The sequence below is a fragment of the Manacus candei genome, unplaced genomic scaffold (genome assembly GCF_025592945.1).
Source record: "Manacus candei isolate 608988 ecotype Guabito, Panama unplaced genomic scaffold, ASM2559294v1 h1tg000065l, whole genome shotgun sequence".
Classification (NCBI taxonomy): Eukaryota; Metazoa; Chordata; class Aves; order Passeriformes; family Pipridae; genus Manacus; species Manacus candei.
In genome coordinates, this window is record NW_026138113.1 from 6,980,020 (window position 1) to 7,002,089 (window position 22,070).

The window sequence follows — 22,070 nt, forward strand, 5'->3', positions numbered from 1 at the left end:
GTGAGTGTTTAGATATGCTGTGAGGGAAATGATGATTAAAACCACTCCATAAATTACTGAAATTCTTGCTGTGAATTAAAATGGAAATGAATGACTTAAAGAATTTTGAGCAATTCTGAGGAGCAACAACAAATAGCTCATGGCTTCATTTTTGCTATGTCTAATGGCAAGCAAATCAGCAACTCCCAGTTGTAAAGCCTTTGTCCCAGGTTAACCAATTGATTAAATAGTTAAGAACTGTAGTATGAGTGTCTGATATCAATTTGCCATGTAAACTCCATAGCATTTACATGCATTGTCATTATTAGATGTAGTTATTAGATGATTTTGTACCTAACTGCTCTGAGCAGTACTACAAAATAATAAACCATAACAAAATAAATTCTGTACTTGGAGACATACTTATATTAAAATATTGTAATTCAGAAGGTGGGAGACAAATTTGAATGGTGTGTCTTTGTAAAACATTTCCAGGTCTTTCACTACTACCTCGCTCTTAGTACTTCCCATTCTCTATGTACATGCAGAATCATAGAATGATTTGGGTTGGAAGGGTCCTTGAAGGTCCCTAGGTCCAAGCACCTAGGTCCCTGGAATCTCACAACTGAATCTCAGCTTCTTGACTTGGAATGTGACAACAAGAAAAAAAAATATTATTGCTGTTGTTATTATTATTATCATCATTAAAGTTGTAAAAGAAATAAGTTGTATTCAGGACAAGTCCACTGTCCCAATCCAGTCTCAGTGAAGAGTATGTAAAGAATCCAGGAACATCACACTGATTATAAACTTTCAGTTTTCCTTCCTCAGGGCATTTGAAGACAAAGGATTCGTGTCAGTAGCCTATTACCCATGTCTTGACAACCTGTAATTCCTTTCTCCAACTATAATCCCTTTATCTTCCCTTTCCTTCTCTCTGCCTTCAAGTTAAGTCTTGAACCTCTGATGGCAAGATTTCATCCTGATTGTGCAGACCTGATATACTGGTGCCAAGTCAGAATAGTTTCAGAGGAAGACTTTAGAAAGTCAAATTTTGAATGTCATAAAGATGGATATCTGAGTCCTTCAGCAAATCAGCACCAGAAGTGCCTGGATCCTCAGTACTGCTGAATAATCCCCATTCTCATGGAAATTCTGGAGACATAACTGTAGCATAATTCAGCATCTTAACTTCTATATAGATTCCACATACTTAATTTTAAAGGTTTTGAAACCTTTAATCGATAAAAAGGGGAAAGGAGATGGGAGGAATGGAAGGGAAACAGTTAAGTTCCTTGCCTTGCAACATATTCTTCAAGAAAACTATAGGAAAGAACCTCTTAACTACTTGTCAAAGCTATCCTTTGTTTTATTCCTTCTCCTTTCCCCTATTCTATATCTAAACAAGTTTTGCAATCTCTCCTGAAGCATGACAAAGGTGACAGCACAGTACAGCACTGTGGGAACCAGGGTCTTCCATTCAGAAGCAGAAACTATCAGCAGGGAGGTCTGGCTACGTAAGCCACATGCTTCTTCACACTCACATTCATCCAAAGCACACTACCAACTTTCCAGTGCATGGAATTCCGTGATAACATATTACTAAACAAAACACAGGCAGGATTGGGCAGGCAGTTGTCTGTTGCCAGTCCATAAATGTTTTTTTACGACGAGTGTTCTGATTGCTGGTATGTAGTAAGACAAGTTGCCCTTATTATACAATAACTCTTTTTATAGAAGATGGTAATTTTTCTAGTTCTCCTACTCCTTAAGGCTTTAGGAACACAACCACTCACTTCCAAAAGCACAAGTGATTGCAGAAGCTGTGCTCTTAATGTAGGTATTAACTGGTTTCTATTGTTTGGCTTTTATAATTGTCTAAGAATATATGTTAATTTAAGTGTCCAAAATAGGATCCAACACTCCCAGACCAGTGGTGTTAGACTACACAAACATAAAGCCTTTCTTGGAATGCTTTGTTATAATGCTGCTTCCCTGGAACAAACCCAGCATTGAAGAACAGTACTGGTTTGGTCTCACCCCTCTGAAGGACACAGGAGTTGTGATTTCAACAGCAGAAGGGTATTACTGCTTTACAGCCTTTATTTCAGAGCTGGAGAAAATTATTGCATGATTTCCAAGCACTGGGTGCCACATCTTGCTAGTCTGAGAAACAGCATTTGTGTCACTGATGTAGAGGAGGGATTGTGGCTGGGCAATTGCACAGACTTCATCTTTACTGAAGATGGCAGAACTGTGGGAATGAGCTGATTTTCTGGCCCATAGGCAGCATGGAAGGATGCACCCTCTCTGCCTGCATCCCTGACCATCCAAACAAGCCGTTTCCTTGGGCCCCGTGCACATACTGAAAAAAGCAGCTGAGAATTGCGCGTCTTATTTTTTGCTAGCTATTTTTAATTTATTCTGCACCTCCTGAACTGTGTGAGTGTGTAGAGCACTCTTCAGTGATTTAACTTTTATTTCTCTTTCTCCTTTTCTCTTCTGTAATGAAAGACCTCCTGCAATGTCTATCCTGAAGCATGCCAAAGGTGACAGCTAGTTACTTGCCCTTAAGATCCGTATCTCAGGGAAAAAGAAAGATGCTAATTCTAGTCAAACTCCAGTTAAATAAAAAAAAGGGGAAGAGGCTGGACTTTTTCTGGCACACCTCTCTACCGTGTACAGTAACGGAAAACGTTATTCAGACCACAAGGTGGAGCAGTAGATCCTTATAGATCTTGGGAGATCCTAACCTGATAATTAATGTCACAGCAACCTACTGCATTTATAGAAAAATAAAAAGAATTTCTGGAGGACCTGACAGGGTGGCTCATGACAAATACAGAGCTGTCCCTTAATAGCAATGATAATTCCCAAAGAGACCCTTCTTGCATTTCCTGCTTCATTTCTTCTAATAGGATATTACAGGAGTGGCAGCTTTTAGTGGTGCCTAATTCACACCAAGGACCTCACTTGTCAGCATGACCACAATGACAGCAAGGAGACAATCCTTTGATAACAAGGTGTTACCCCCTGAACACACCTTTTTAAAATGAGTGCAACATTAAAATGGCAATATGTTCTCTTCCCCCAAGGAATGATACAGGTGGTATCATTTCCAGCAGGTCTCAGCATCTTCTCTTCTTGGCAGAGCATCATTATTTCACAACACAATAATTTCACAATTAAGTATATTGGGCTTACTATAATATTAGAAAGTTCAATGCCAAATGTTACCAAAACATCGAGTTCATAGCTTAGAAGCTACTCAAAAATATCTTTGCTATGTGACTGTTCGTCAGAATGCAGGACTGTGTCTGTCTACTGGTGGCCAGTAAGACTGATGCTAGAAGAAAGCTCAAGAGCTCATGCCCTCAGCTGAGGGGTGATTACAGCTGTACACAGGTATCTTCTTTCTACAGTTTATCACAAAACTAAGGAATAGCTTGTGCTGTGCTTTGTCTCCTTTCTAAAGAGAAATGCAGATGTGTCAATGAGATTACGAGGTTGGTGTTGGTGAGATCAAAGACAGTCCAGGACATTATTTTGGGGAAGAGTTTGATCATTTTGCTCCTTGTCTGCAGTTTGTTTCTCATTTATGTATGGCTCTACAGCCTTAGTTAAAATCAATAGATTTGTAAACCACATGGGAGAAATCCTGACCCAGCTGAAGTCAGTGGGTGATTTTTTTCCATTGACGTCACCAGGGCCAGGATTTAAACCCAAATAACAGACGTCTCTCTTTTAAGGACTCCTAAGTAGACAGAATTTCCAGACTAAGAATTATGTGAGAAGAAAAACAGAGTAAAGTAATAAAAAAAACTGTTCAGACTAAACTGATATAGAAAACTTCTACTGAGGAATAACTGATCTTCACTCAGTACAATTGCTCAGTACTTTCCCTAAAAAGCAAACTGTCAGGATTACATAGATGATGGTCATTATTACACAAAATGGATTTACTCTGTGAGAGTTAGACTGTGACCTCAGCATTCTCCTATGTCGGGCTCAAGCAATAAAAGAAAATACTATTTTAAGAAGTGCCTTTTACTCTCATAGTTTCATAGGGAGAAATGATTAGGCAAGACTCTTTCTAGCTTTCAAGGCTAAAGAGAAAACCTGGGAAAGTACAAAGTAAATTCAAGACTAAAAGCCAGCAGGTAAATAAAAGGATTGGACTAGAAGATCATACACTTTAAAGTATTCTGGGGCCTATTCCATAGGTTTTGAGCTTTTGAAATTGGTGGTTGTAGGAGTACAGCTGGCATCAGTTATTCTTTCTTGACTCTACTCTAAAAGAAAGAGACAGAAAACAGTTACCAGGCTATTCCTAAACAGTCAGTTAATCCTTCATGGTCTCATACGGAGGCTGATGACAAAGTCACTGTCTCTAACTTTGAAGTAAGAGATTTGGAGATCTTCAAGATCGCCTACATTTTTCTTTCTAAATACTGTTTTACAGACATGATGTATTATGTGTTTAAAGCTGTTTAGAAATACAAAAAAAAATATTACTGTGTGACAAGTTGCAAACACCAAGCTCAGCCACACTGATTTATCATAAGGTCTGAGTAATCAGTGAACAAAGTTGCCCAGCAATCTGCCCTAGCAAAAGCTTGCACTGGGATGAAACAAGAAGGATTTTGCTTCAAATTGTTAATAGCTCTGCTTCATCTTGGCAGTGAGCTGTGATGGGCCCTGAGGTCATTTTCACATTCTTCCATGGCATTTCAAGCTAGGAGGCCCTGTGCAGAATGGCAGTGATAAAGCATGTACTGGACAGCTTGGACTGAGGGGAAAATTTACTTCGTTGCTTGAAGCCTATTAGGAAAATAGCCCTCTAAGAGCAAACATAGAGCTCAAGTTTCAGACTTAAATAAAAACTCTTGTCTGATTAATTCCCACAGAAGAGGAAGAGTAATTGGAGGACAGAAAATGAAGGAAGGGTGTTGCTAGCCAGTACAGGTAGGTTGATGCAGCACTGTTATGGTTTCATACTGGTCCAGAAGAGACTCAGTTTGCCCTTTCTAGTAAAAGAATATCAAGAGAAGTAGTTCTTGCAATCCTCCTGCTGCAGGGATGCTACTGAGAAGTTTTACTTTGTGCTCACAAGCCCAAATTCTCAGAGACCCCACCTGATGGCTCTGCAGTGCACACAGAGTATTATCAGCACTACCCTATGCCAAATACAGACTTTTTCCAAATGGAAAGGTTTTCCATGAAGAATCCTGGACTCCTGTGATGGTTTTCATGAAATTCTTGTGTTCAGTGCTAATAGAAAGGTACAAAGTAAAGAAGCCACAGCCATTTGGAAGCTACCCTTGCCCAGCCCTTCCAAAATATTAGCACAGTCCAACAGCAACTATAATCTTTGATAAGAATACAGGATTTTGCCTTTTTGTGATAGTACAGAAAGTATTACACCATTACAAATAAATCTCTAATAAGGCCTGGAAGGAAAAGGAATGTTTTGCTTTAGTCATTGAGTCCAAAAATTGAAGTTGCAATTTAAAATTGGATTAATCATTAGATGGTAAAGGAAGTTTTAAGTGTACCACAGATTATTATACTTGATTCTTTTCTAGCAGAATTTCAAGGCATTTACCTCCTATTGCTTTGCACATTAATCCTCTTGAAAGCTGCTTGGCACTTGTCTCGAGCTGATTTAAGATGTCTTGGGCACTTTGTTTTACCCTGGCACGGTTATGAATCTCATACTGCCTAAAATGGGTACTGTATCCTCCCCAGAGGGTGCTTAACTTGGGGGCTGTTTTTTACTTTGACAACCTGCAAATTAAAAGCAGTGTTTAAGAGAAACACCCTCCATCTGAGGTTGTGTTGTGAACCAGAAATTGCCCTGTTAGGTGTACAGAACAAAGCACGTTTCACACCCCTTGCCTTGCTGTGTCCATGAGCTACTCCTGTGGCTCTGATTAGCTCTGCCAGGGCAGTCACATCCCCTCGAATTAGGCACCCAACACAAAGGGCATAACTGGGGGGTAAATCCCCCCTGTGCAACCTGTACAAAGCACACAGGACAGCGAGCAGCTCCCACAGGGGCAGTCCTGAGAATGTTAGAGTAGAAAGGCCAAAGCAAGGACTAATACTGGCCTAAATGAGGAGCTGAAATCCAGAGGATTCATCCCAGGCTCTTTCCTAATAAGGTGGAGGAACATCTCAGATATATAAACTTAACATTCCTAAAGCATCAAGTGGGCAGCTCAGAAAGTGGGTACCACAACTTAATGTAAGTACCAAAAGTGCCTACGTAGCTCTTCGACCTGCCAACACATCAACATGCTACACCAAGAACTGCCTGCAAGGTGGCAATTTCAGACAGAACAGCAGGTATCACTACTACACTGTAATTAATTAGTTTAGTTCGCTTATTCTCTACAGATTATAAAAAAAAGGCTGAAACACTTGATTACAGCACTTAAGCATCTTCTCAGGAGGGAAATAGAAAGTATTTCAGGGTATTCTAATTCATCAGGGAAATCACTGCCACAAATCAAATGTCATATATCTTCAAATTAGAAATAATGAATTTTTTAAATTATGTTTTATAGCAGCAAAGTCGTTAACCTATGAAACAAAATAAAATAAAAAAAAAGCTAAAGGATTTGTCTTCTCTCTTCAGGTCAGGTTTGTATTTTTTTTCTGTCTGAAACCCTGGTGTATATTAGAAAATTAGGAAACTACATCAAAGTATCTAACAAGCCATCTGGCATCAAAATCAGATTGATCCATGAATTTTGAAAGCATTCATTTTAGTTTACAGCTGACTGAGGGGAAAAAAAAGACAAACAAAAAAAAAAATGCACAAATGAACATACAAGTTCTCTAAGAGAGAGAAAACTACAAGTAACAATCTGTATCTGAACCAAAGTAAAACTGTAGTTGCCAAATCTCCCTGGCACGGACTTCCCTACATTTAAGAGGCAGCTAAAGCAGATGAAGTAATATTTCATTTCATATACATGACTATATTCTGTGTATCACAGAAAACTATCTTTTCAGTACATACAATTTAAGGAAAATTTATCACCTGAGGTTATGTTATTATGGATCTGGTGCTGGAATGCAGAAGAACCTGCTTATATTGATCCACAAGCTCACAGAAAACACCTTCTAATGTCTTTGTTGAAAAGTATTTTTAGCCATGGATGTTCTGCCACCAATAAATCAGGGTACATTTTGACAGACACTTGCTTTTTGTACATTTGAAGTACAGCCTACACCTTACATGGGTGGTTTTGTTGATATGCAATTGCAGGTGAATATATCCTTGTGTCACCCCTAAAAATTGCAAGATTGGGGGAAAAAAGCCACTAATAGAACATTCCTATTAATAAAATGATAGAATAGTATTATTTCCTCTTAATTTAACATCTCTTAAGCTTCCAGTCAGTCATGTGTATTGTGAAGCAGGAACATTCTCCAGCAAGGCACCTGCACACTGACCCAGCAGTCCAGTGCTACTCATCTCCTCTGGCTGGGACCTTCTGAAGAGCTTGTGAAATAGAAAGGTTGCTGTTTTGTTCCCAACAGTGTTGTCTGTTCCAGGAAAGAATGCTACCACTCCTACAACCCCTGTCTTATTGAATATTAGCAATAGGGATGTCATAAATAACGAAGTAGTCTACAAGCTGACTCCACTTACTCTCCCATTTCTTGTTTAAACCAGCCAGGTTTAAACCAGTTAAAAAAGAAAAAGGCACAAAATCAAGAAGATGGATTTGGGCAGGAATATTAGTAGCTAGGCTGTCACATTGTTACAAACTCCAAGTTATTTACTTAACAAACTACAGATAAAACTCATTTATTTGCAAACAAAGGGGCCAGCTCCAATAGTATCTCTGCAATAAAGGCAGGATTTTAAAACAAAAGCTGTCACTGTGACCTGGAAAGCAAATTTCTGGACTTTCTATGGTCACATGCATGGTAGGTGATGGGAATTGTTCTTTTCCTAAGCTAGCTGCAGTAAGAATGTTGTTGTGAAGGTCAGCAGCAGGAACCCCCTCCAAAGCTCCAGGGCTCCCACTGCCACACTGTCCACCTGGGATCAACCCAACACATTCTCTCAAACCTACCATGTCTCTTTATTTATTCTTTAATTTCCTATCAAACAACACAGGCCAGGGTTCTGTTCTTGTAGGTGCCTGCAATTATCTTTAAGCTACACACTGTTGTAAATGTGATCATTTCATTAATTTACATAAATAGGACCTTGGCCAATGACTTGGGTGTTATTTGTGAATGAATCATGCTGCTCTGAGTGGCTGGGTATATTTAACTCTAATTTGTTCAGAATAGCTACTAATGGGTTTCTTGAGCTCATGACTCTTGTAACAAAAGCCAAAGAGATGACTGGGTTTCCATGGGGAGGGCTTGGGTAACCCTTTCTGTTACTACCCAGTGACCAGCTTATAAATACACTGAGCTTCAAGTCACTTCAAGTGATTTTGAGGCAGTAGCAGGTTAATGGCTCAAGACAAAAAATGCAGGCTTCACTTGGCCTCAGCCAACAGCACTGAACCATTTCTGGAAACTATTTGTTTTCACTTTCTTTTGAGTGAAAGGAACGCTGTTAAAATTGCAATTCTGAAAAAACTGAAGGCTCTGAGCCCAAGTTGAGAGTAGTAATAAAAATAGGTTCAAATCTAGCAGCAATTTGTTGGAGGGAGTAGATAAATATAAAGTCTTCAGAAGAAACATGCCACTCACCATGGTATAGCTCCACTGGTTTTACGATTCAGAAATACTTTCCATGAAAAAAGTTGGAAGATTTTATTGTATACTTGGAGAACTTTATATGTGTAAAGTGCTGCTGAAATTTTTATAGTATGTCACGCAATCTGTTTTGCAGAAAAATGTTATTTTTGACAACTATAATCTATTGCTGGCTGGGCTCAACATCATCATCGAGCTGCTGTTAACATCATCAGCTTGTCTTTGACCTGGGGTTACACATCATGTCTCTCTGTCTTCTCTTTGCTGTACCACACAAACTCTTACTGCTTTTAACCTCAGGTCAGTAAGGTCTTAAGACGTTTCACCCCTTCTTCCCAGGCATTAGCAGCAGGCTCAGAGGTGCCCTTGGGGGCTGTGCAAGCTTGGTGGCCTGTCTGCTGAAGAGCCAGAGTAAAGTTCATGTGCTAAGAAATGCCTTCCTTTCTAATTACCTAGTTTTCTACCCATGGGGGTCTTGTACAACCTCAATTTTAAGATCTCTACTTCAGGGACTTCGTTTTTCATTCACAAGACTCTGCACAGATTACAGTTTCCACCCATTTTCCTTGTTGTCTAAGCAAACAAACTGCTATCGATGTACTACTACTATCAACTGTTTGTTGATATTGTTTGAAGTACTATTTATTCTGTATGAAAAAAAAAAACAAACCAACAAGTACTGTTGATCAGATAGAGATATTAGCTTGTATTCCAATTCACCAATGGGGAGACCTCTGTTTTTAGATTTTTCCTGCACAAATACTGGAAACTCTCCTTTCGGAAAATATACTGCAATATTTGCTCCAAGTTTGTTGTTTTAGCAGACAACCCTGCCAGTATAACATTTTGACCAGAAATAACCATGGTAACAAATGCAGAAGGCTAATGAGCACAAAAAGTTCAAAGTTGTTTCAACTACCCCTGTCCTGGCCTGCTTCTTGTCTGTGCGTCCAAAATCCTTTTAGGATAACCACAGCTGTTTAAATTATCTTTTTTTCAACCATTAGTAAATTAATGCTTCTTTTTTTTTTTTTTGGTATTTAAAAGTGAGATGAGACCTCCTAGTAGGATTCAGAGGAGCATTTTGAGCTTTTTTTTCTCACCCCTTAGAATGCTGGGAATGCTTAGGTACAAAGAGAGGAAACACTCCATGTGGATTCTGGTATACCACAATTAAGAAGTTGTTTTGGCACTGAACACAGGAATGCAAAGCCTGTCTTGTATTTTGTCCTTCATTAATTAAATGCAATAGTTTTTAAAAAAAATTCTGTCTAAGTTTCCACTTGAAGTTTCACACAGATGGTTCTTGTAGAAGCTGAGGGCTTGACCTAACCTAGTTTTGCATAAGACACAAGGCTGTCTTAGCTCCATGTTTACACTGGTACTTTAAAGGGACATATATGGATCTTGTGAAATCTGTTAAGAGAGAAACATAGCAGTTCACAACAGTCTAAGGCTCTTTCGAGATGCTTGTGACTCAGCAGCAAATCAAGTATGGCCCTTGTGCCAGGGCTGCATTACAGATGTTAATTACTTCAGATTTTTAGTCGTAAAAGGAAATTAGGGACCATTAGGGATTGCTGAAACTAGTGTTGCCTGGTGGGATGCAGCTGTGTGCTCAGCCCCAACCCATCACACCGTGGGGGAGTGGAATCCCCTTGAGTGCTATCAGCATGTTACTGCCAAAGCAGCAATCCCACAGACTGTGTTCCCTCAGCTCTCTGAGGTAGGTAGATCTTGGCAAGCTAGTCTGATGTCTTAGCCAAACTGTGCTTCCCAAGAGTTCAGCTGTCTGGCCTATACAAATCTGACTTTGGGTTCATGCAATTAAAGCACAGCAGTCTCTGTGGCTGGTGGCACAGGCAGGAGTGACACAGGTGACATCACATCACGTCTCCCTTCCTAACGTTTTGCCTTCATAGACACGGTAGGCATTAACAGCAAGGTTGCTCCTGCAGAGAAGTCTGGTAGGATGCTCAAATTCACACAAGTGGACCTAAAGCAAGAGGCCCCCCCAGGGTGCTGGTTTGGCTCCTCCCTGGTCCACAAGATGTTCACACCTCCAGGACGGGAAGTCTCCTTCCAAACAACAGCTTTCATTCACAAGACACTGTACCAAAGCAGCCCTAGGATGGAGCCCCTGTGCAGTCACAGAGTGACAGCTCTCACACAGATGCTGCTTACAAGCACTGGCAGACCATTCTATTTTGTGGAAATTTGAATGATACTTTGACCATCATTTATTTTTCTTTGAAGGGGACATAATCTCTGAAAGGGTCGAGTGAACACCGTGAAATTTGATCCTGGATATTGGCAAGGAAGATAAGAGCAAATATAAAGATACTTACAAAAATACCTGATTTTTTCGTATTTTTTACCTAATCAGAAGCTGCTAAACAAGAAGTTTCCAGAAGGCTCCAAAACATTAATTCAAACTAATGTGACTAAGCACCCTTACTTTGGTATTTATCTCAATTTCAAAATACTTCAATCATTTAGTACCTGAAAAGTAACCCAGCTATGAAACCCTGCCATACTGTATAAGTGCTCTTTGATGAAAATTACACCACACCTTATTAATCCCTTGCGGGGGTAGGGCGGGGGAAGGAAAAAAAAAGAAAGAATACTCCTTTAACTAAAGCCTGGAATGACTCGCAGCCAAATAGATGACGCTTAAGCAAGTATGCCTAAGTACAGTACACTTCACAGTTCATCTTGCTATTAGTCATACTTAAAAACCACGTATTTTAAACTAGCATTTAATAGGTATGTCCACTACGCACCTCCTGGATTAATCTTCTCAATTATAGATGTCCCTGAATAGGCATCGTGTTTTCCACAGCCTCATGACATTAATCAAACAACACTCGGTGCAAACTCCATACCTCCCAAAAACAATCTGAGTTCGTGAGTCAGCTCCGCACACTGTGGCGCTGTCGAAGGAAGACAAGGACTGCACTTCAAAGGCTCACTTACAGGAAATCTGACAGTAAAAGCACCTAAAATAGCTTTTCCAGATTCTAGATATAGTGAAAGCGAAATGTGGTATCCCAGACTGATTTTGCTGAGTGTGTTTCAACACTGAAACATACAGAGCTCAGAGCTGCAGGGTATCAGGTGTTTGTTGAATACAAATGTTTTTTCTGTACAATATTCAAACATACAACAGTTCAACATGACAATCATAGAAAGCAGCTTACAAACAACACTAAAATATTATTAAAACATGTATTGCTGCTACTGTAGTAGCTTATGCAAATGCAGGCTGCATTTATATTATACTCCATACAAACACCACAAATAGAAAGAATCTTGCCCCCAAAGGGGTACAACCAATATATTTCAATTTTAGCACACATTCTCGAAGCTTTAAGCTATTGTTTCTTCCTCTTGATATACCTTGTCTCTGTTTCGTTGCAAGATTTTAACTTTCAAATGACTAAACTTATGACTGAACGCTGAATACATTGTCCTTACCATTATGTTACAGCACGTTACTTTTAGAAGTAGATTGGTGCTATGACTAAGAGAGCAATTTGTTTTTCCACTCTTATTCTCCAGTATATACTCAAAATTCCCTTTCTAAACAGTCATGTCAGGCAGCTTACACCAGTAATATCTGTGAAAAGCAAACACGAAAGGTAAAGGAACAACTATTCAGACTTTTAGAAGCACAACAATAGTTTCAGGGAGGGTTGTCTGACCCATTTCATAAGAATAAAGGAATTTAATACAGCAAAAACCAAAATATGCCATGGAAGTCCAAATTCCATATGATTGACTAGTAGTGATTAATTTTAAAGCCAGAGATTCCTGCAGACACCTCACACAGTATGATTTAAGCTGCACTTGCAGGAACTCACATTTTTCTCCTCTGTTGCTGGCTCCATACCCCATTTTGAACTTTTTTTACTACACTAAAAAAACTTAAAAAATTTTTCATGATCCCTTTCCCTTTAAGCTGTGCAAGTGTGTTCAGCATCATTTTTTCTTTTGTTAGGGACTAGTTCTCAGGGACACTTTATTCCCCTTTAAAGACAAAAAGCAGAGGGGAAACATTAGGGGGAAATAGGAGCTTTGGCCCACAGCTTCTTTTAGGGGTTCTTCTCTGAGACCTTAAAAAAATACAGGAAAAGGACAAGAAAATATGGGTTCTTCCTTCCTAATATTTGCTTTCTACTTCCCCAAGGCAATGGCTTTGTCTTTAGCTAGTAAATGTAAACAGCAGAGAAAGCAAAATGTAATCAATACAAAGATTACAGTGTCTACTTAATGTCTTTCCAGGTGCTTTTCTTATTCCCTATATCCTCTTCTTAATCATTGCGGGAATGCCCCTGTTCTATATGGAATTAGCACTGGGACAGTATAACCGAGAAGGGGCTGCCACTGTCTGGAAAATCTGTCCAGTTTTCAAAGGTAAGTGTCCCTCAGCACCGTGAGGGTGCCACACACCTGTGATCACAAACAAAGTAAAGGTCCCTCAGCTTTCACAGACAACATTGTACTTGGTGACCCTTCCCCAATCCATGGAGTTAGAAGTCCTTATGTTATCACAGATGAAGCACGAAATGGGAAGAGCCACAGAAATCATCTTCAGGGTGACACCTGGCTGAGTGCAACAGAGAGCCATGAGCAGGAGCAGTTCAGCCCTGTCCTCCCTTTCCCCTGCACGCTGGGGAGTGGGAGGAACTGAAGATCTCTGGGTGGAGGGAGGGGTTTGGCAATGCAAACATTGGAAATACCGAATCCCCTGGGGGTCAGTTCAGCCCTGTCTTCCCCATTGACTAAGATAACCACTGCTCCAATCAGGGATCATGGAGAATTCTCTGCAGAAGTCAGCACACCACAGAGGCTACAACAGTACAACATGAAGACTGTAGTTCAGCCACTAGATTTGTAACATCACACGATTCTCTGTGCTATCTCTGTGCCTCAGTTTTCCTGCCTAGGAAATGGGAGCAATGATTCTGACAGACTTTGTTAAGTGGTTTTCAAATCTAGCAGTGAAAAGCACTCAGTAAAATCTGAACATTACTACTGAGTGTTTTCCACTAGGATTAACTCTCCAGCGTTGCTGAATAAAAGGCTGTGGAGTGTTGTTTGTGCACTGAGCTAAATTCACTCTCCAAGTTAAAAATAGCCAAGTTAGGTGTTTGGATGCTGATCAGGGTGTTTGGCATTGATCAGGGATAAAGGGATCTCCCTGTGTGAAAGAAGCCATAGGTGTTCTGTACATGAAACAAGTTTGTTAAGGAGCCTCAAGAATTTTCTTAACCATTGCTTACCAGCAAAAAAATGTAAGTTTCCTTATATCTATACCAGATTATATCTAAAATTTTATACAAAAGCCTTTTCAACACAGAGCTACCTGAAATGAAACCAGTTAAGCTCAGCTGATCTTAGAACCTTAAAATTCTGATCATGTCCCTCCTGTGACTGACAAAAGCTGAGGAGCTTAACAATAGCAATCCAAACTTGAGGGATCTGCTGCTTGGATATAGGTTACACTGAGTAAATGTTAGTCTTCTTTCTCAAAATACAGCTTTCCTCTTCAAGCAATCTAGTGTCACAGAATAGGAAAAGTGAAAGTTTTCTTTCTTACCAGTCAAACTCAAAACACACAGCAAAATCAGAGACATAAAAAATAAATTAGCAAGCTAATAAAATAGGTGCCCCAAAATTTTAAAATTAATTCATACAGATTTACCTAGCCCTTATATAATCCCGTCATGGGAGAAAAAAAATCATCTCAGCACTCAGGAATCTGAAGAGCCTTTGTATGACAATGAGGATTTTCAAGACTGAACTGCAAAAATGAGACCTTCAGGATCTCAAAGTGTTTGAGCCAAATACCACTGTGCTCAGAGGTACTCTGTGTGTTGACTTCAGGATTGAAAAGATTATGAGAAAAGAAAATAGAACTTATTTCATGTATAGTCTCGTTGACATTCCATTCGTGTTTTTAAGCTGACATTTTCAGGGTGGACTAAACATACATTGCTGCTCATTTTTAAGGGTTCTTATTACAAGGATATAGAATAGCATAAGTTATTTGATTCTCAAAAATAGTAAGCATTCAGTTTTATCTGCACCTCAGCATAAACTCAGTACTTTTAAAGTTTTAACTAAAACTTCTGATAGCACGCAAATACATTTTACTGCTAATGTTTTGGAGTTGTTTCTGGGATAACTCAAATCTCTCACTCAAAGGAAAAGTATGCAGGCTACACAAATTTATAACAGCTTCTCTAAATGAACAGCACTATAGTACTAATTTTAGCTGTGAATATTATTATTATGAACTCTAAGGACTTCTAATGAGATGCTATCATAACACATGCAATTAAAAACATATCCTGTAACCTTTGTAACACAGTCTGTTTTCATCTCTGCATTTTTCTAGGGTTTATTTTAGACTGTGGGTGGAGCAGCATTACTTTTAAGAAAACCTAGAAACAGGACAACAAATTCATTCCTGAACATTCTCAAGATTTCAGGGAAGTGCCATTTAGGACACATTTGATCCAGTAATTTTTAATCTTGATATTAAACATCTCTCAGTGCCCTTCTGAACTGGAGGAATGTCAGGAACGCTTTTTTTAAACAGCAATCATCCAATTTCAGCTCAAGATATGTTATTCATAGTATTCATATTTTTTGTATTATTTGTATTTTAACATTCACCTTAATACTTAAGAATTATCCCCTTGAGTGATTCCCCCCTCCTCTCCATTATATTGATCATAATATATCACTAGTGTTCCTGTACTAGATTCATTTAAGCATCAAGGATTTGAAAATACAGTTTCATCTTTACTTTCACAGTTTTTCCCGTGTTAGGGAAGAGCAAACTGTTTTACAGATTAAAAGCCTCCTGAAGAGCAAAGAGTAACTTTTGCACACACAGCAGTCTTTGAACTGCCAGCTCCTTCAGGGTCAGCATCTGCTCCTTATGCAAATTTTAAAGCAAGGATTAATACTCACAGTGTGTACTACTTCCTTACTTTATAAAGAAATATGAAAGCCTAATAATCTCCAACTGCTAGGCCTCCTATGCAGTACTCCCAAAAAACAAAACTGAGAAAATTAGAAGTGCAGGTTTATACTTGGGTGCTATGACAATACAGTGATGTATAAAATGGCTGTAGTCTCTCTGTCTGTTATATGCAATACATACAACTTGGGGGGAGGAGTCAGGGAACAATGCTGCACACATACTAAAGGAAGAACGATTGCAGTCAAGGTAAAGAAAGCTTCCTGAACAATCCTGGCAACCAACTTCTGTTCTGCTCCAACATTAATACCAAAGCCTCCTGCAAAACCATTGGAAAATGTCCATTTTCCAATGGACAGTGGAGGAGAGCAGGCACACTCTGGGCCTTTCTTGCTCAAGGATCCCTCCAAACACACTTTGCAATACACAAAAAATACAAAGCAAATGTTCACAATCAAAAGAGAATGTTTACACTGGGAATTCTGTAATCCCAGGGAGATAATAAAAACGTTTGGATGTCCATACACAGTTTAACCCCAACGTGATATTCACCAAGATTATTGGCATGCCCAAAAACCACCTGGAGACCCGCAGTGGAATAGCACAGACTGTTTCATGCATGGTTTGGACAGTTACATGCTGATAGAAGCCAAACTGGAGAGTAATGATGGGAAAGAAACAAGAGAGGGATTGGTGTCTGTTCCAAACTAGTTCAGGGTGGGAACATGAGGCATAGGGAAACTTCATTTAAGTGTCAAGCTTTACTTTTCCAAGAGAAGTTGCCAAGGTCTCTGACATCATGAAGATAAAGTGAGTTTCACTCCTAACATGGGCTTGCAATCTTCTGCATTGGAAGCAAATCAGCAATGGAGTTGTACAAGGGCAAATTTTGACATTGCTTGATTTCTTTTTCTGGCAAACAAGTGGATTTGATAAAACCCAGTCATTTTCCAAATTCATTGCTGTAATTTTTTTGTTTTAAGGTCAGGGACATGGTGTCTGCATGTGTGTATGTAAATGGCAAAAACTCCTTTTACTGTTGTGATGATCTAAAATGAATTTGCAATCATATATGTATGGCTGAGTACAAATACAGTGTTTGCATATACTGTTGCATGTCAAACACAATGTGTAATCTAGTTTTCCTTTGTCTTTAGGTGTAGGCTATGCAGTGATACTCATAGCTCTTTACGTGGGTTTCTACTACAACGTTATCATAGCTTGGTCTCTGTATTATCTATTCTCGTCATTCACATTTGAGCTCCCCTGGACAAACTGTGACAACAGTTGGAACAGTCCAAACTGTACAGATCCCAAACTCTTCAATGCATCAGTGCTTGGCAATGGTACTAAATACTCGAAGTACAAGCTCACTCCTGCAGCTGAATTTTATGAGTAAGTGTTGACTTGACTTTGCCTTTTATTCAAAATTCTATGTCTAAGAGTGTTTCCTCTTGAAGGTTAGTTAGCACCTAGCCTCTAGAATGAGCATCCCAAGAGTAAGGTTAAAATGGAGTTGTAATGTTGATCTGTGTTCCAGGGTGACTCTCTTGCCTCTGTGAGCTTTGGTTGCTCCTGTACTAATGCAGTACTTGCTACTGGGCAAAATGGAGTTGGACAAGACACGAATGTTCTCTATGTACCACTTTTGCTTGCACTAGCATTGCCAGGGCAAGGAAACACAAGGACTGTTTCTCTACTTGCAAAATATTTCAGAGCAGACAGCAGACCAGACCTCTGTTTGCTCAACTACTTCAATAGTTCAATGAAGTGAGATGCACTGAGCAGGAGGAGGAGGGAGCCAGGTTATAGAAAGACAGGTTTTTACTGATTCCTAAGCAAGAGAGCGTTAGGCAACATGAGTCAAAACAGACAAAGGCACACTCAAATCAAACAGTTGGAATCAACCCCAAAAAGGTAACAACTGAACTAGAAAATAAATATATCAATCTGTGTATAAATATTTGCATTATGGACCTCTGGGGGAAAATGGGATTTGATTAGGAGAAAGAAAGGGGGATGAGCATCAGACTAATTGAATCAGCTGTTGAATTAATCTGAATAATCAGTTAATATTTTTGTGTTGGGAGTATCAGGGCATGCACCTGCTGAGCAGTGAGTCCAACCCTGTAGAAAAAAAGGGGCATTACTGTTACCATAAATAACCTCATGTGGGTTACACCATGGCTGGCTATAGTAAGGATCTTGAGGTCTCTGTTTATAGCTCTGAAACATTTGTGGCTGCTGTTTCTTCTCTGAAGACAGCACAGCAAAAGAACAGCGGTGATACACAAACTGTTGGCAGGGGTTTGGGTAAACTAAATTCAGTGCTCTGAAAACAATATGGGGTGTTGAGGTCAAAGGAACTCACTACAATGGCAAATAAAGACAGCTATGAAATCTGCTGCCCCTACAATATATGATGTGTTCACAAATCAAATGTAAAAGTAGATCACTTATAGCAAAAGCCTATGTATGCAGGTAGTCAGAGAACCTGACTTTGAAGTGAACTGTAAGAAATTATAAATTCTGAGTCTTAAAACAAAGAACTGTATTATTACAGAACTTTCATTTAAACACGTTTAAAAAGAGTTTCTTTCATTTTCTTGGGTTTGAGCCTTTGTAAAGCAAAATGCAATCCCTATATTCTTGCTTTGCCTTTTTATGATTTAAAGTGGTTCTGTGCATCTTCTGTTATCACATCACACTTGGGGGATGATTGTGTAGTGGGTGAGCTTGAGGTAGAGTGGATTCATGATGTTTTTATTTAGTTCCACTAATCTGGGGAACAGCTCTATTTGTGATTGTCTGTACACTGAAACTTGAAATCTTTTGGTTCTTTCTTCACTGTAAAATAGATTCGAGGTGCAGTTTTCAGAAGGTAAGAATAAAAAGGGAATTTGACATTTCATTATGCTTTGATTACTGAATTTTGGGGCTGTACTTAAGTCCCTAGGCCCTGTACTTATTAGTAGGTAGATTATATTGCAAAAATGAGAAGAATAATCACTTAAGTAAAACAATCTATAACATCTGTTTCCTCAGCTGTAAAAACAGGGAATCACAAGGGGCATTATGTTTACCTGTCCAGTATTTGGATTAGCTCATCAAGTCCAGCTGTACAGCTCAGGTATAGACCCAAACTTGTGCAAAGTCTTAGTGTTTTCAGATCCAACCTAATAAACCACGTCAGAAAGCAGAGCTGCTTCTCTTACATCAAATAACCTGACTCATGCCCATGGTCTTCTCACAACAGGAAGAGCTGAATCTTCTGATTGAAAAAGTTTCCTATTTTGTGCCACAAGATGAGGGAATGGGAAGTGGTACAGCTTAAACGTGGTTCTCTAGTTTGTTTACTTAGGTCAGAACACACACACCCAGTTTTGCCCTCTGGTGGGCAGGCTGACTGGGGAGCAGGGCGACCAGAAACACCAAACATTCCTTTTGCAGCTGGAAAGTGATTGAAAAGAGGTAGTTCCAAAACTGGCTGCAAGCAGAAGGATGGTGTGATAACCCCTAAACGAAACAGGCACTTCTTCTCTCTGGGACATAATTCCTTCACACAAAGCTGGCCTGACCATGAATTTAGAGTCAATTAATTCCTAAAACCCTGTAGCTGCCAGAGCTGACTACCTCTATCTCCATCAGCACAGGAATAAACTGTAGGAGGAGGTGGGAGTACTGTGATGTCACATCACAGTTCATCAAATACTTCAAGAAAGGTACCTCAAATTCAACAAAAATATGCTGGTTGTAACCACTTACATTGAGTGAGAAAAGGTAAAACTTGCAATCTAAATCTCTCAGCTGTCCAGTATTTGACAGAGAGGGAAACCAGGGGAAATCATCTAAGCCTCAGACTTGGAAGAAATCACTTAAAGTTGCAAATTGCATGCCAAGGCAGTGACAGGAGAAGTTCTAAAAACATATTTGGCTTTTGTTTTCAAACCTCAAGAGCTGGACAGTAATTGAGGTTGAACTGGTTCTACACTGAGGCCTTCCAGAGAGTTTCATTTTACTAAATCTGGTTTCATTTTTTCAGGCTTAATTGAGGCCAAGGTGCCATTGATGTCATAGGGACAGTTTCCTACAACAGGAAGGAATGGAACCTCTACAATACTTCATTAGAGATGAATTATAAAATCAATTATAAAGTATTTGTACACTGGAAACTTAACAAAGCAAGCCAAGCCTAATAACAACTGGTGCCTTTCTGCTAGTAATAGCCAGACATAAGAGAAACCAGTTAGGAATAAAATGTCAATTCCACATTTCTGTGGAGGCACACATCACTTTAATTACTTCCCTCTTCAGTGGTTTGGAATTAAACACAAAATGCAAAGAACCTTTTATCCTTTCCACGTATGTTAAAATAATTCATTATAAACCTTTTTTTTTTTTTTTGGAAAAGTAGAAGTACATGACTGGAAAAAAAGTCCCCCTACCTACTTCACATCACTCCTATTTAAATACTTTGCCTGAACACAGGCATATTTTACATTTGTTCTCTCCAGCCTTGTGTCCAGGAAAAGTCTGCTACCACCTTGCTTTCATTTATGCTGACAATTAAGAAATACCAGTTTGGAAGAACAAAACCACTATTCTTTTCATGAGGTACTGTGCCTGCAAAAAAATCACAATCTGTTGTAGGAACAAATCTTGGCAATTTTTAAGAAAAAACAGTGAAATTATCAACAAATATATTAAGCTACAACTACTTCCCTCTGATAGTACTTTTTCTCAGGGCTGTAATACATTCTTTCTGCATGAAAAATAAAAAACACTTTTACAGGGAAATCTTCATGCCAGATTCAGTAAAGGAAATTCACAGAATTCACAAGTCTGCCCAGCTGTGAGTAATTGCAAAAACCTACCTAAGAAGAAGGAATAAAGACAAGATTCAGTCACAGCAGTCTACATCTATCATATTAATTAACATAAACTTATGAGGAGTGTGAGCCAGGAATGTCCTGAGAAAAACCTCACCACATACAGTAAAGGGTACTTTTATAGACCAGTAGGTTTGTGCTTTTGGGTGCAATTCTTCACCAGAAATGCCACCCCAGGCAAAGGGTCCACATACCTCAGGATCATGTCAGATGGAGTGACCAACACTGTGTGCTCCAAAGGAAGATGTAGGAACCTGTCCCCTTAAAACAACTGTGGAACAACTTTTCCCAGAAGACATAACATCACTTCACAAGTCAGCATAAGCAATTCTGCCTATAAATGCTTCTGAAAACTGAATCAGACAGCAACAACTAAGTAGAGTGGATAGCCCTATATTGTGCCAATCACGCCTGGTAAGAAAGGACTCTAAGTTCATGGTAAACATGATCAGCAGCTCCCAATGTCCACTTTTCTGGACAATAAACCTCCACTGCAGACATCTGAAGCTTAAAGGGTTTTCTTTATTCAACATCCATACTATATAAACTAACTAGAGTTTGTAAGCAAGGAGAAATTAAGAATCTCTCCAGACATCTAAGGCTTACTTGTGTTTTGCATCTTAAGTGAAAGGAAATTTGTCAGATGTTTCTGAGAGGTTTGAAGTTGGGTAGCAGTCATCTGTTTACCTTCATAGAGATCACACAACCCAAGACTAAGAATTCTAGCCAAGTTCTGTACCTTCACCCCTGGAAAATACCCTGAATGTAACAGAAAAAACATCCTCTGATTTCAGTGGGTTTAGAATCTTGTACATTATTAAATACTTTGTGTGAGAGATTCATGGGCACATTGGTGAAATAGCAATAAGCCAACTGTTTTAGATATCAATTCAATATTAACTGCACAGGCATATTAAAGAAGTGTCTGGCTGCATTGCTTACACAGCCATAGATGGAGACTAATATATTTGCATCACTGCAGATTGTCTATTTAATTTTGACCCTGCTGACATCTTGGACTCATAAAAGTAACTCAATCTTTCTCATTTTGACTCAGTGCATGGAAATTTCTGCTACAAGTATTTATGTTCATAAAATAAATACACAGTTTCGAAATGTATTTTTCAGTATTTGTTCACATCTTCACATTTGTTGACCATCAACTTATATAAAGAGAAAAGAAATTAAATGCGAGTACAATGGAAGTCAATCCTTGTAAATGTGTACACCCATTCTTAGGCTTTGGGGAGCTTTATGGAAATGATTCCTAAACCACAACATGCCCCTATGTAGCAAGTCCAGAAGACTTGTTGAATGACCACTTGGACAACTTAAATTTGCAGTGGGTTTTTATGAGATATTGCAAATGTCAGGAGTTGCACATTATGCAGTTGGCTTGCTTTGTGCTAACTTGCAGGAGGAATTCTAAATGTTTAACTTACATACAGAATCTTATGTAGTTTGGCAGCAGGACC

The 22,070-nt window shown here is 39.1% G+C and overlaps 1 protein-coding gene across 1 annotated transcript in view; it reads left to right on the forward strand.

Annotated features, from left to right (window-relative positions):
- The window catches only part of SLC6A2 (solute carrier family 6 member 2), a 66,633-nt gene that overhangs the window by 7,453 nt on the left and 37,110 nt on the right, over positions 1 to 22,070 (forward strand). Inside the window, 2 exon segments of the mRNA XM_051805862.1 lie at positions 12,997 to 13,128; positions 16,864 to 17,101. Coding sequence (XP_051661822.1) covers positions 12,997 to 13,128; positions 16,864 to 17,101 — 370 coding nt within the window.